Source organism: Rhodnius prolixus, unplaced genomic scaffold, assembly GCF_049639745.1.
Source record: "Rhodnius prolixus isolate KJV_2025 unplaced genomic scaffold, Rpr scaffold_2, whole genome shotgun sequence".
In the NCBI taxonomy this organism is placed as follows: Eukaryota; Metazoa; Arthropoda; class Insecta; order Hemiptera; family Reduviidae; genus Rhodnius; species Rhodnius prolixus.
In genome coordinates, this window is record NW_027411592.1 from 18199879 (window position 1) to 18216113 (window position 16235).

General features: G+C 32.9%; 1 protein-coding gene across 15 annotated transcripts in view; it reads right to left on the minus strand.

The window, feature by feature from the left end:
* The window catches only part of SLO2 (slowpoke 2), a 508183-nt gene that overhangs the window by 209733 nt on the left and 282215 nt on the right, over positions 1 to 16235 (minus strand). The window contains exon 1 of one of the 15 annotated variants that reach the window (XM_074118336.1): positions 6923 to 7241. The exons of 13 other annotated variants lie outside the window; for them this stretch is intronic. In XM_074118336.1, coding sequence (XP_073974437.1) covers positions 6923 to 7107 — 185 coding nt within the window. In that variant the 5' untranslated portion in view covers positions 7108 to 7241. Of the gene's footprint in view, positions 1 to 6922; positions 7242 to 16235 lie in introns of those variants that run through there. One more of the 15 variants, XM_074118342.1, reaches the window with a different exon arrangement.

Consider the following 16235-nt stretch of genomic DNA (forward strand, 5'->3'; position numbering starts at 1 on the left):
TATTAAATATAAATATGGTTTTGTCCAACAGCTACATTGTATCTAATCATTTCTCGCCCTCAGCTCATAGCGAAGGCTCATAAAGTTCTATGAGTCGGACGTGTCTAGTTTCATTCTCCCATAAAAACCACTTTTGGTACAACGATGAAGATAAATTAACAACATAAGGAAATACGACGATATGAGTACATTCGGCTTACAGTGTAAGCACAGGTATCTCTATTATGAAAACCAAATTACTAAAAAAATTATTCATCACTGAATTGAAATAATGTTGCTTTTGAATTCTTACAATTATAAAATAATAAAAATTGGCTTTAAAGGAAACGCCAGTTCTTTGAATACTTTAGAAAAACAATATGTTCACTCTTTAAATTGAAAATAAAGCATATTTTTTAGAACGAGTAGTTCTAGGAATAAATTAAAGAAAAAAGAAAGAAAACAGACAGATACCATAACCCACTAAGAACAACACTGAATAATCCCAAGTAAACAGACCAAATTCTCGCATAAAACATAGCGTCAAAAACGTACACAACAAACACAATAAAACACCGGGTTACATGACGATCTGCAAAAACCAAAAAACCAAATCATAAAACAAAATGCGAGAGGGTAAAATATCAATTCATCGTAACCTAAAGCGGCATAAACTTCCTCGTTAATTAGATTTATCGATGCTATTTTCGGTAAAATGAAACGATTATTATTTAATAGTTCTCTCTGTTGTTATGTGTGAAGGTATATTTTAAGCCAGACCTACATAAACTGCTTCCTGTCGGAACAATTTTATTTCCTTATTCAATCAATATTATTAAATATACTATGAATAGACAAGAGTGAGTAAAGAGTTGGGATGAACGCTGAATATAATCACCAATTCTGTGCAGGCCCTAAATAATACAGCGTTTGATGTGTAAGTTCATGTTCCCTCAGGGACGCCAAGACTTCTGAAGAAGAGAAAAATGTCTAAATTTTTATGATATAAATTTCTTTAAAGAGGACTAGAGTCATTTTTTTAGGGATTTTGGCGATAAACTAGGACTAGAATCCTCAGGGTTCACGAATTATTAGTTCTAACTAAGAGGGATCCTACCGGCTTTAATCCTGGATACCAGCCAAGTCCTATTCCCAGCTGCTGTGCCTTAGATATCCTGTTTTTTAGGAGCTACTTACAAGTAATTAATTGTCTGGTGATGTACAGTGTGTCGGTCAGAGAAAACTGTCCGGAAGCCTGCATTAATCTGTAAAAAGCTTTGGGCACCGTTGACCTCAGACATTGAAGCCCCATAAATTAAAAAAAAAAAAAACACAACATACTAGTTACTGTACGAATAAATAATTGAATAAAAATACTACATTTCGCTACGAAGACATAATATTCTCCACCAACATCTATGAGCTTAAATCTATAGCAATGCTAGCAATGAAATATGAATGTATTTCAAAGTTATAGCCGATTAGAATGAATGCAAGAAAATGATTAGAGAACAATTACGGTGATTTCAATTTCGGTTAAGCTATAAGGATGGCAGGAATATAGAGTACTGATCCATCCATTAGTTGTAAGGTTTACGTAAATAGTTGTGTATAGTAGAGGGATGAATGAGTGAAGCGAATGTATTTATAAGTAAGAATGGAGAGTGAGTGATATTCTAGTGATAAGCATCTAGACGATGCTGGCTGTATGGCGAAAGCCAATGCCAAAAATAAAAATAAAAATAAAAAATATTACATACTGTAGGAAAACAACAGCTGCAGGCTTCCTTCCATGAAACCAGGAATGCTAAGGCAAAAATTAAGCACTTCTTCCAACCCTTCCATTGATCTCTCTATCCCAAGCAATCCTTCTTATCCCCACAAGAGATTCTCCTCTAGCTCGGCCGAAACTTTCAATGTACTCCTCGTACATAGTACGAAGTCTGCCTCTTGCTCTCTTGCCATTAGGTCTGGCATGCATCATTTGCTTGGTCTTCCGTCCATCCTCCATTCTCAGAACATGGCCAAACCATCCCCACTGTCGTGCCTCCAAACTTTGCCGCACTGGATGTAGTTTCAAATCTTCTCTTATCCGCGCACTCATGATGCAATCTCTCCATAGTTTTACCCAGGATGCGCCACAGGAATCGCATTTCAGCAGCCGACAGCTTACTGGCATGTCTATCCAGCATCGCCCAGCTTTCAGAGCCATAGAGGAGTACGAGCAGAAATACCGTTTTATATAGCACCAAGACTCAATTCCTGCTTTCCAATCTGAGTGGTAATTATTTAGTAAAATTTAAGCACGAAGTTGTTAAAAAACCAACTAACAGTGCCAATTATTACTTCAAAGATGGGGGGATGGGAGAGAGAACCAACTTTTATAATCTATTACTTTTATATCCTAGATACGCAGGTACTTGAAAAGAATATGCAAAAACAACTATCCCAAAAACCCTTATAAAATAGACAGTTTTATTAATATCTATCTTTAATATGGTGCTTAAACTATGTTTGCAAAAATAAAAATATAAAACCACTTACAAACAAAAGGATTTAAGAAGAAAAAAAAAAATGGCCACAAGAAATAGAAATAATTAAATTAAAGAATCTTATAATTGAATTTTTTTTTCCCGTATTCGAAGGGTAAAATAAAAAATAGAAGTTTACAAAGCTATTGAAATTAGTTTGGAGTTAGAAGGGATGAGGAAGCCGACATTTAAAAATATCAGATAATGAATTTCACGATGAAAACTTTAATGAATACAGAAAAAAATGGTCGAGTTTCCGCCTTTATTAATACAGAATCATTTCATTTCTTATATTTTTTACAAACAACGGCAGAAGAAAAAATGAAAAACTGTCGCTTAGGTTATCTTTTGCTATTGAATTTATTATTAATGAATCTACTATTTGATTGAATTTTAGGAAATTTACCCATGTTATCTTGACTTGACTTGTAAGAGTTGAGAAATAGTTATTTATTTAACAAGTGTGGAAAGTAGTACTTTTCCTCACGCGAGGCAGGGTTTGCACGCACGAGTGAGCGAAGCGATGCGAGTGCAAGTGCAAATTGCCGAGTGTGAGGAAAATACTTTACACTAGAGTTAAATATTATATTTTTTCTGCAACCATTAGATTTATTAACTAAAAAAATTAAAAATTTCATTTTTACTGTCTACAAAAAGTAATTTATTTATTATAAACATTTATTGTTATATTACCATTATTTACGTATTTACATTACTTGTTACATTTTCTGCTGTTTCTTTTATTGATGGAGGAGTGTTTTCTAAACAGGCATCACTAGAATCCATTTTAAATTTCTATAAGGTAACACTATAACCTTTTTAACTGTTATAATTAAAAATATCTAATTTATTAAAGTATTATTTTTATTTCTATATTCCTTTCAATTTTTATTTTATTTTTTAATATTCGTTTTTTAATTATTTAGATAAAATAAATTTAAATAAGCTTATTAGAGTTTTACAGAAAATATTTATGTTAATAACAAAACTTCTTATATCAAGGAAGCACAATAAAGTTTTTCCACTCACTTGTGCGGAAAGTGACACTAATGGGAATTTCCCCCCACTAGTGTGGGAAGTTGAGCATTACACAGCTGATTTTAATTGAGTAATGAGAACTTCCCTACATGGTTGCAGAAAAATGTTTTTTTTATTTGTTTAAAAATAAAACCATCATGTTGGCAACATTGCATTCTCTTACTACAGGAAATCAGTGACAAAGAAATCTACAAAAAATACTTGTTTTGTGATTCTTTGTGTGCGAATAAGTTATTTTTGGATGAAAATTGGACATTTCTCATAGGAGCCATCAGTGGACACGATAATTAAAGCTTACGGTTCTTGTATCGGAACTAACCGTCTAACATATCGATTATGATATGTTCACCACTTTCGTGTAGGACTCGTGCTGCTCTATCGGCTATCTTTTGGTCTTCATCTGCTTTCCTACCAGTTCGTTGCTAATTCCAACGTTGGAAGCCACGTGCTGTTCATTCTGTAAACAAGTTTATCTCCTCTCACAAAAGATAAAGTCTTCTTTGTTTCTGGCAATCGGTACTTTAACGACGTTTTTTTTTAAAGCAGCATTCCCAAATCATATTTCAATTTCCGGAGGCGTTAGAAACGCACCTTGCATCCAAGTCGGAGTTCACGCCTGGTATGCACAGAAAGTAGACATTTTTTTACCCTGGAAATGTACAATGAAATGCGATTCCACAATTCCAAGTTTCAAAGATCCGGATGGCTGCCCCAACCATCCTTATTATCTTCAGAACAGAATTCATCTATTGATTATTATGGACACCCAAGATATTTCACCTTTGTTTGCCTCCCTTTATTGTCTGGCCTTTACACCACTAAATTAAATTCAATTCTTGCGGCACTTCCATGAAAATGATATGAATTCAGTTTTGTAGATAAATCTGTCAAAAGAAGATAGGATTTTTACAGAATCAATGTCTCAGGTTTTAATCAATGTTACAGGTGAGAATGCATATCCATATTACAAACATGGATCCGGAGAAAGTTTATTTTATGTTCCACCCAGTTCACCATTACTGGGGGTGCTGATCCAAACTACTACCACTGCTGCATAATAAGTGTAAGTGCTTTCTATTATATAGTATTAATGAGGTTTAAAAATCATCGCTATAATACGGAGTTTCAACAAAATAATTTTGAATTTTTATAGTAGTTTATTCGCGATGTTTTCGAAAACACTCCAATTGTTTCTACACTAAATTTGGTACATCAAATACTAGAAAATTAGCAAAATCTAACTTTTGGTAAGCACTTTTTGTCCAGTAACATTTGCCTTAGAAATTAATGCTCCAAGGAAGAAGGTAATTTGGATTTATATCTTAAGTGACAATACAAACAATTTTGTACTATTACCATACGTACATTATTCAAAATTTTTAGTACATTCAGAATTGAAAATCTCTCAGAATATTTTTGTTATTTAGTTTTTGTAGACCACAGCTTTTTTTACGAGTTTTGTTAAAAAATTGCTTTATTAGAGAAAGTGGCGTTTCGTTTAAAGCATGATTTTGTAATGAAGCTAAGTTGAAGAAGTCAACATTAGCCAAAGGTCGACTTTGTAGAGCAAATCTTTTATTATTTATACGCTCAGATATTTTCTGTTGATAATTAGGGAGAAAACCCCCGATTAATATACATTATAAAAACTGTCCGGTAGGGCAGTTGTAAAAAGGTTGATCGTCAAAAAAGTGCAAGAAAAAGCGGATTTATAATAGAATTAATGAATACAGTTTTCAATGGGCCCCAAAAAATCATATAACTAATAAGGCTTTTAAGGGTCTAATTAGGCTTTAAATAAAATTACTCTTCCTTCCTTACAGAAGACAGAAGACGAACCCCGAGAACTGGGAAATCATGTAGTTAATTTAAATATGAGATACATACATGCAAACAAGAAACAAATATTATTATTGATTATTAAATTGCATGTTTAGCATGATAATGAAAACATTATGTGCGTCACAGTCGAAAGAACTTAATGGGACGGTAAAGCAAACAGTGCTGAAAGTAGTAACGGAGTTCACTCAGAGTAAACTTGCTAAGCCACCACTAAAAGGATGCACTTCATTGCATCTAGGTTACAGCGCGTATCAGCCTAGCCTATCTGATGCAGACTACTTTTAAAAATAGATTATGAGAAAGTTACTGGATTAGAAAAAAAAGGGAAATTATGGAACAAATCACTGTAGTAAATTTACAAGTAAAAAAGATCATTTAATATGAAATTAAGTGATTATAAAGGAGTCTCAGTCAAGAACTCTGCTAAATACAATAGTTTATGTAAAGACGCTGGAATGAAGTGGGCCAAAGAAGTCCATAAAATAGAGGTCAACATTTGTGACGAAAGGAAATCTGAAAAACTGATTGGAAAAAACGAAATATGGTAAGTGCAGTAATTAATTTACTGTTGAAAATTAAAATTTGTACCAAAAAGTAGAACTTTTCAAATAAACTTGTTCAACTCCAAATGTCATTATAAACGAAAACAAACAATTGAAAACCTGATTACAACAAATATTTTATTCGACGAAATTTTCTTTAAGTTTGGAATTATTAACTTATCCTAATCCGTATTAATTAGGTGATTAATCCATACTAAAAATGGCCCCATTACTCAATCGAATTTCCCCTAGTAAATGTAAATAAAAGTTGTAGGGCTACTTAAGGGGAATCAAGTTAAAAGAAAATTTAGGAATTTTGAAAAAAAAATATCGAACATAAAAAACTAGATTAATTAGACACTTTCAGTTAGTCCAAAAAATTACCTAAATCAGATATAAAATTTCAACTTACTGCTGCGATTTCTCGTTTTTGAGTAATACTGGCCAAACAGAAAACACAAATTTGTAAAAAATTGTAAACTAAGAATCGAATTTTTTTTTTTTTCGATAAACTTCTACAATAGTAATAGAAAATAAAATATCATATTCAGTCGATTTCAGATATAATCCAGCATCACGGTCCTAAATCCTTTTAATTCTATATTCATTAATAATACTAGAAGGTTAGATATCTTTTTTCTCAGTTCCAAGCTGCTATCAGTTATCGATACTTTGGAATTAAAAAAAGGGAATTTCGTAAAATAATAATTTTATGTTGATTTCAAAAGAAAATGGTCTAAATTAGTGCTTTCATGAACAAATAGTCCTACCTACGAGATCATATTCTAGCACCAAAAATCACTGTTTATAAAATAGTTTTTAGTTTTAAATTATGTTAAAAAAATTATACGTATGCAATCTTTACATCCCAATTCTAAACTAAATCAAAATTACCGAGCTAACCATTAAAAAGTTATTAAAATTTTATTTTCTTTAGTTACTAATAATCTATTTATTTTAATTACACTTTTTCTTTTTTTTTCTTATTACCTTGGTATCTTATCATAGCTGTCCCATGATGTGAGGCAGTTGTATGATGAATAGCGGCTAGAGGAGGTCGCCATGGGGGGCACATATTGTCTGTGGGACGCACACGCACCGACTGGATGGCCACGCTGCCCGTGGAGGCGGCCAACAACTTCATCATACAACACAGGAGGCGGTAATTGGCGCATGCGTTTAAATATCTAACCACAACGAATCAAATAATAAAACTAATTGTTTTTAATCATATTTTTATATTTATCTTTTTTGAAATCTAACAAAGTGGAATCTAATTTGCATTAGACATTTAATAATACTTTAATTTTGAATAGGTTACTGGTGAACTTTATATAACTATCTGGTACCTGTAAAAACTGGAACTATTCAAGAAATATTTACACTAAAAAGGTTGTTTAAGGAAACGTAAAAGATAATGAATTCTGAAATTGTTTGAAGAACAATGAAATTGACAGAGCAGTATTACAGTCAATACTCAGTAGACTATACACTTAGCAGAATCCTAAAATATTAGTCCGAATTCAAATCCCTCTTTCTAGGATGCTAGTTACGCGTGAATCATTTACTGCACTTTTTACTGACATTTAAGTTACTATCATTATACTTAGAGTGGCGCTTTAGAATGATATTCAATTTTCAATTGAAATTCTAAACCAAAAACACCTCACTTCCTACTCACCAGTGTTACCATAGAAACAGTTTCCTTGGAAAATATTCTAGGAGAAAACGTGAACAATGTAAACACACAGAAGTTTAAAGAGAATTTTATGAGCCGAATTCAAGACAATCCCCTGTAAAAATAATAATAATTTTCAGTAAATATTAAAGTTTAAAGTTTTTAAACTTATTAAAGTTATTTAACTATATTTAAACTTATTAAAGTTTTTTTATTTTACCTAAATAGGCGCTAAGCTTGAAACCTCAATTTTTGTAGTCTTTCATTTTTGTGTAGTTTAGTAAATAAATAAATTATTATTATACCTAATAGGATATTTTATTAGTAATCAACATGGAGGATCCACTTCGAAATATAAAATTTGACTTTCTGCGATTTTCGGTTTTTGAGATATGTTGGACAAGTGCTCAGACAATACTTCGAAAAACCACTCTTCCTGACTCAGGTGTCCAGAAAAAAGTAATTCTTTGTCATATTAGTTAAAATTCAAAATCTAAAATCCACATCAATTTAATATTTTTTTCATATCCAGTTGGTTTAGAGAAAGTATTGATTATATTAATAACAGTAAAGAAGGGATTCGCACCTTAGTTAGCTGCATTGTAAGGGATTCTATGCGGAGATCTCAGGATTGGATACTTGCTGACCTTAGATTTTCTCTTTTAAGGGCGCTTCAAGCAGCTCACCGTCCGATCATCGATGAACAGTGTTATCTGCAATGAGAGAACACTGTCTGGCGGCCGATATTGCACTATAAAAAAAAAAACTACGAGCGCTGACGACATCAGATGTTGACGCGCGTTAAATTAAAACAAAAAATAACATAAATTAACACTAGACCACGACAGCCGAGCGGTTAAAGGTGAGGCCTGCAGGACTAAGAATATTGTAGAGCTGAGCTTCGATGCCCGGTCTAGGCCTTGGATTTTTATTTGAATGGTTAATTCAACAAATTTGTAATAAAGTACCTTTGCTATACGACTACGTTCGCGACACCTAATTAGGTAGATGGATGTAGGAGCCAACCTAGTCAAAGATGAGTTATTTCACCCATAATAACTTAAGAGTTAATACTCTAAACATTTCCTACAAGGTGAAAACACTAAACATAATGACCGCCCACAGAACGAATCAGTGAATCAAAAAGAAATTCTCGTTGTAACTACCACTCTAAAAATAAGGTTGAAATAATTTAATTTCCAATGAACGAGCTCACTTCTGGGGTTAATGCTTGCCATGAAAATTAGTTTTCCTTTTTGAAATTTGAAAAAACATATAGAAAAACAAAAAAATTCAAATTTGTGGTTTGTAAGTAAAATGTATTGATTTCTAATATTTTCTTACTTTACTGCAAAGCGGACATCAAAGAATTAAATCTTAACTAAATAGTTTTAAGTTAACCAAAATTGGGACACACACTGATATGTGCAGCCCCCTATTGAGAATGTTTTTCTAATATAATTCTCAAATTTTAAGAAAATTTAAGACAAAAAATATTAGAATAACCTTACAAATAAATTCCTATCTCACCATGACTGTCTTAAACCGTGAATATACTGTATTATGTATTATACAGGATCGCAGGAGTGCAGGAACGTAGGATACATTGATTTCGGAATTTAGTTACTGGTTTTGTTAAGATTACTGCATTTTTTTTATCCAACAAATTACAACCAAATTTTATATTTAAGTATAAGTTTCTAAAATACATATTGCGAAATGTACGATTATGAAATATGAGTGTTATTTTATCTACCATTCCAAAGAATTCTATTTTTACTAATTTTTTTGAGTTAAAAAAATATGTAGCCCTATTATTATTTATTTCTTTCCTATTTACCTAAAAATAAAATAAAATAATTAGTAATTTTTACCAGTTCTTTATTAAATAACCACATAGTTTAGAAATAGTTTCTATCCAATAATTTGTCTGCTTCTCATTGACTCTGTTGTACTTATGTTGGTTGATTAACATGATTAAAGCAGTTATGCTCAAAAGGAATTGGACATACATTAAAAGTCCAGCTTTTTATTCTTTAAAAAGATAAATCGTGTCAGTAATTTTCAGACTAACAACATAACTGAAACATCTTAGGCCTACTTTCCACACCAAAGTATAAAAAAGAGAATTGTAAAGAAAATGCTGGCTGGCATGATACTTGTGGAATTAAAATTACGTAACAAGGTGGAACAAGATGGCCTCCTACTAACAACAGGAACAATTCCCAACAGTAGTTAGAATTGTAAACGTTCCAACACTTAAAACACTGGCTTACCAGAGCGAATGATAGATTGAAAAAATATGATTTTTTTTAAAAAGAAACAACCGAATGGAATGATACAGTCATGAAAATGCTACTTATATAAAACCTATTACTATATTCTCAATTAAACGAAAAAAAAAAATTACGTCATAGTTATTACCCTCATTTATTTGTCTTTATACAATTGCTCCTTCGTTAGAAATTAATTATATTTCCGAACTAGAAACAAGAAGTCGACACCCATTCTATAATTATTTTGAAAAAAAAAAAAATAACTCGAGAAAAATCATTACTTCGGAGATATTAAAGATGTGTTGGGGAGCGCACAGGAATTTAGGCCCATGAAGCATACTTCATTCGCTGTTCCTAGGACTTACCGGTGATTAGTACGGAGGAGATACCACCAGGTTAGAGGCAGAGAAGGAAATAGAATATTAGGGAAAAGAAGAATAGATGTAGAGCGAGTTTGGAAGGTATGGAGCCAGTGAATCTCAGATATTTGGAAGGTATGGAGCCAGTGAATCTCAGATATTTGGAAGGTATGGAGCCAGTGAATCTCAGATATTTGGAAGGTATGGAGCCAGTGAATCTCAGATATTTGGAAGGTATGGAGCCAGTGAATCTCAGATATTTGGAAGGTATGGAGCCAGTGAATCTCAGATATTTGGAAGGTATGGAGCCAGTGAATCTCAGATATTTGGAAGGTATGGAGCCAGTGAATCTCAGATATTTGGAAGGTATGGAGCCAGTGAATCTCAGATATTTGGAAGGTATGGAGCCAGTGAATCTCAGATATTTGGAAGGTATGGAGCCAGTGAATCTCAGATATTTGGAAGGTATGGAGCCAGTGAATCTCAGATATTTGGAAGGTATGGAGCCAGTGAAACTCAGATATTTGTAGTAAGCCAAAAAAATTTGGTATCTTTATATTTTGAAAATATTAAAAAAGATATTTATTTTTAATATGACTTATTTTAATGTCAATATCAGAAAGGGCTACAAATTATTTTGTGCTATAATTTTTGGTGAGTATAATCACCGTGGGCAACTGTATATTATATCTTTTGGCTGAAAAATATTGTAATTTTTAGATCTAGATCAACTAAAATGGTGACCCATAGCTGAATGGACTGCTCATTCATATTAAGCTAGTCCAACCAAATTTAAACGCCAATTTCGGCTAAATGACTTGATCAACAAAGTCTAGATTAGAGAAACTGACTAGCACATAAACAGCACTAAATTTTGAACAAAATCCAAATTTTGATGCGGTAATAGTGGCAATTCTAATACAAGCATTCAGTATTAAAGTTATTATTAACTTTTTTTTTAAGGCGCGTCAACATCTATGGTTATTGGCGTCCGGGGCTTTTTTCAGTGCACTGCCGGCCTCCGGACAGTGTTCTCTCGTTACAGACAACACAGTCCATCACCGGACAGTGAGCTGTAAGAAGCTCCTAAAAAGAGAAAATCTAAGGGTCAGCAGCTGGATTCGAACCCAGGACCTCCGTGTGAGAATTCAATACGCTAACCTCATAGCTAATCCTTTTTCACATTAAAGTTGTTAAAATTAGTTTTAGTTCGGAGAAATTTTCAAAATACAAAATGAAAATACAAAACAAAGACGCCTTTAAGTTTAAATTTAAATTTTGCAAAACAGGAATTACAGCATAACTTAATTAAATGGAGATGGGTAAATGGTACAATCAACTAAAGTGACAACTCAAAGAGATGCGCTTTAAGTTCCTATGGGTCCCCGAAATATCAATTTTTGGAGGGGGAATGGAAAAAGATTTCTTATAAAAGTAATTGGCATTTAGATGGGTGAAAGGTAACCAGACATTGATGAAAATCGTTCCTGTAATTTCCAAAGAAATAGTCTAAAATAAAACCAGAAAATGGGCAATTGAAAAAGTTTACTCCCATTGAACAGAACCGACCCAAACTTCAGAGTCAGGAGCGATAAGAAACCAACCTCAATATTAGAGCTTTCTGCCAAATTTCTTTTGTGAGATATTCTTTCCCCAATCCTCGCTTGCTTTCTCTATCAACTTTGAAACAACTTTGAAAGAGAGAACATGCATGCCCTAACCATTTTTGTACGTTCAATGGCCTCAGAACGAAATATTCTATATTCCTCGTTGTTTTTCCCCAATTTTGGCAACGTCTTTCTAAAAATCTATACAGGGTGAACCAGTAAGTATTGTCCATAGTCCTACTGTGTGCAGTACATCTAAAGTGGACTTCAATGACGTATTGGCCAACTTCATATTTTCCACTGCTCTTGAGAGACGTTAATTTACTTTTTTTTTTATAAAAAATCATTACTTTTTTCCAATTAAAATGTTATAACTCAGAAAGTTTTAGTCCGAATTCGATTCTGATGACACGGATAGAAAAACAGAAATTTTTTCTAAAAATTGATACCATTTCGAAGAATAAGTTACTCTCCAAAAAGTCTCAATCTTCCTCCAGGTGCTGGAAAAATAAAAGTAATTGAAATTTTTAAAAAAACTCATAAGGCCCTTACGTGATCATTGTCAGAGCTAGGTGCTGGGACTTTTTATAAAAGTTTCCTTGCCTAATGGGCTTTCAAACGGTATATCATTTTCCAGGATTCCTTTTACCTTCCTATGAGAAATTATGTTTGTTTTGCAAGAAAACGTGTGCTCGAGCACACAAGTGTAAGTTTATCAAGTTGTTTAATTCATTGAAAACTCTTTTAGATGGACCAGTTGGCAATTTTTAAAGTAGATTATCTTAAAAAGAGGAAAAAATTGCCAAAGTTGAGCATTTTAAAAAACCCTAATTATTCATGCAGCTTTCGACCATATAATCCTTTATACGGCCAGTTTCAATAAAAACGAAGATCATATTTGTATTACCAAAGTAATTTTGAGTTCTTAATGTTGTTTATCTTATTTTCCCCTTCTTATGTCTTTTAATCTATGTTGGTTGGTTGTTAGGCAGATTATTGATGGAAAGAAATAGGAAATTCTTTGGGCCAAGGGAACTATCGCAAGATACATGACGATGCATCGTGCCAAGCGCAGTGCACTGTCTCCTAGTATAGAAGCTCAAACTGAATGGTTGCTAATTCTGCATTTATTCGTGAAATACCTGAGGAAGTTTAAAGAAAAAAGAAGGTGGAGCATGTATCTGAAATGTAATTAACAAAAAAGTTTAATTAAAAAAAAAAAATTGAATCATCAATAGGTTATAGTTTAGATGATGGTCTGGTCAAATCGGCAATATAGATAAAACGCGTCTGCCTAAAAAAGGGAATGAAGATTACAGGGAAGGAATTCTCAGAGGATCTTCTAGCAAGATATTAAAAGAGCACTGAGAGAAGATCCGGTACATGGCCTGACGCCAAGAACAAACACGACAAGGAGAGAAATCTTTTGTCTGTTTTTTTGTACACCCTCAATACTGCAGAAGAATAAAATATAATAACGGGAGACCGAATAAGTAATTTTATTTAAAAAATTTATGATACAGCTGAGAATCTAAGAATTTCGCAAATGCGGTAAAAACAGAATGAAACAAAAAATCAAAATATATAAAATGTGTGCTTTAGATTGAAAAAAACTGGTCCCTTCGTGAGCTAAAAAACAAAATGGCCTCCCTTCCAAACTTTTCCCATTACGAGTAGTTTCAATCCTGAAGAATATTCGGGCCAAATTTAGTCGGAAATCAATGCTGTGTTATACAGAAGCCTATTTACAATAGAACCTCGAAAAAACTAGCCTCTACAATTGAATTGAAATCTCTCTTGAACCTGGTTACAAAAGTTTTTTAAAAAATACAACCACGTTGTATTAACAAAAGTACAGAGAGATATGAATTCTATTGTTTCGTGCAGGCTTTATTTTATTATTTTATATATTTTCACTGAAATCTCCATTGTTGTATTCAACTTCTAGTGGTACAACCATATATGAAATCCACTGTACTTAGATATTGCTTAAAATATACTGGAAAAAACCTTTAATTTCTATTAGTATACGTAATCGGAACTTCCAAAAATCGGACAAGCCTGTATCGGACAATCCGAACTCATTTAGTAACCTACAGAACTATAAAGTTCAATTTTAAATTTAGTTCTACTTGACACCCATAGCGCTGTGCATTTGCGTTCATTATATAAACAAAAATTTTAGAAAACATGATATGACAGCGAGATCTACGATGTATTTATTACAAAGTGTTTTATTCATAAGTATGTATTGATTTAAATTACTTTATAGATGAGGATATACTTAAACATTTAATTGAATGTTAAGATCAGATTTGTTGGGCTGGATCTACAGTGTTTAGCGAACAAAAAGAATCTTCGAAATGGGTTACGATTTTGAAATGTTCGGGAGTAAATAATTTAAATTATAATTATTTAAATAATTAAGTGAAATAAAAATGGGAATATTTGATATAAATTTAAATTGTTTATTCTTAAAAATTATGTATAAAAAGAGGTGTCTGACAGTATATTCTAATAACGCGTTCCATATTTAACAAATCATTTAGCGGAAACTTCTTAACAGGAAATAAACCAAAACTTCTTTGATGAAGGTGATTTCTGCGGTAAATCGTTAGTGCTGCATCAGGTGGAGCTTCATGTCAAACTGCAATTAGGGGTCATGGCCAGGAAGCGGTTACAAATAGCATTTTTCATCAAATAAAAATGGCCTTACGCGGATCTCCTATTTATGAACATACTCGTATATTTTATGTATAAATGTTACCTGCAGGCTGCAGAGTATGCAATTTTGACATCTTATCTATTGACTAAATACTACTTCTGTTTTACCGTTAAAAGTTGAACATAAAGCGCTTATGAATTGGGCTTTTAATGTAAAACCTAGTTATCTAATAAAATGGCAAGGAGAATATCGTCAACTTGTGTAGATTAGATTGTAGCAGTCTTTCCATACGGCGGAAGAAACGCAAAGGCAATCCAAAATGCCCATTGTTCCCCGACCAACCCTCATCTCATGAGAGATACCGGGACTTCAAGACCAATAAATCCCGTCTAAGAGTTTCCGGATAGCAGTATCATAAACTAACAAAGAAGTTACAGGACACCAGGGAGCATGGCGACTCAATCGCCCAGTGCACTCAATAAACCTTGAGAGTTCGTAAAGCTTACCAGATGCCACAATCTCCGGTAAGGAAACATTTAGCCTCCCGAAGACGAGGAATCTAGTTTTAGAATAAACGGGACACACCTCTACAAAGTGCCGCACAGTCTTATTGGACTCACCACAGCCAGCGCAAATTGGCGACTGGGTAAGCCCGCATTTGAAAAGATGGTATGCTAAATTCGCATGTCCACTCAACATAGCCGTATTAGAAAGGCCAAGAATTTTCAAAGCCTGACGGCAGTCAGCTCGGAATCGCCACCGTTTCCTGTATTCTTTCAAAATCCACTGCTCCACTTGTGTATCTTGAGTGTTTGAATGTTTTTTTTTGCTACTAAAAGATTTAATTTTAATAGCAGTTAAATTATTTGTATTAAGAATTTTAAAATCTGCAAATAAATAATAAATAAATATTTTAATGACGGTACGTGAAGAGCAGGAGGAGAGAATCTACCCAGTGGGTAGGTAGCACTCTCTATGACCTCAAGGAAGTCCGAGGCTATTAACGATTCAGTCGGCGTAGTGGATTGACAGGTATGACAGAGGAGACCTCAGCTCTAATTCCATAAGTACACACTGGTTTGGGTAGTATTGTACTAGTATATCAATTGTTTCAGTTACGAGTATAGGCCACTTGGAGCTTCGTTAAATAAATAAGTTAAATGGCCAAACACAATTATTTACGATTTGCTATGATAAAATGACAACTGGTTTAAAATATTAAGTTTTCATTTATATTATTTAATTTAATTTTACTTATAATGAGATTTGTACTTCAAATTTCGTTTAGCCAAACATTCAATCTTAATTTTCAAATTAATAATGTAATTACTTTTACACGTTAGATATTATTAAAAAGAAGTATCATTACACTGATTGCATAAAGTGCGTAAACCAGTAATGCATTTTACGTGTAACCAAGTATTAAATTAATTACCACGCTTGCACATTCTGCGATAGCAAATACTATGATTAAATCGACCAAACCACTTAAAACCAAACTCTGTTAAAAACGTCAAAACATTCAACATAAATTATAACGATAATTTAAAAATGTTATTTAACTAGGTATCTGAGAAGTTTAAATTTAATAAAATCGTATCTGGTAAGTTAATATAAACTGAGCAAGAATAGAGAGAAATGAATTTATACGCGTAAGTAACATCAGTGCCACAACACTAGTGGCAGTTGTTTTTGCTTAATTCTCTTTTAAGACAATA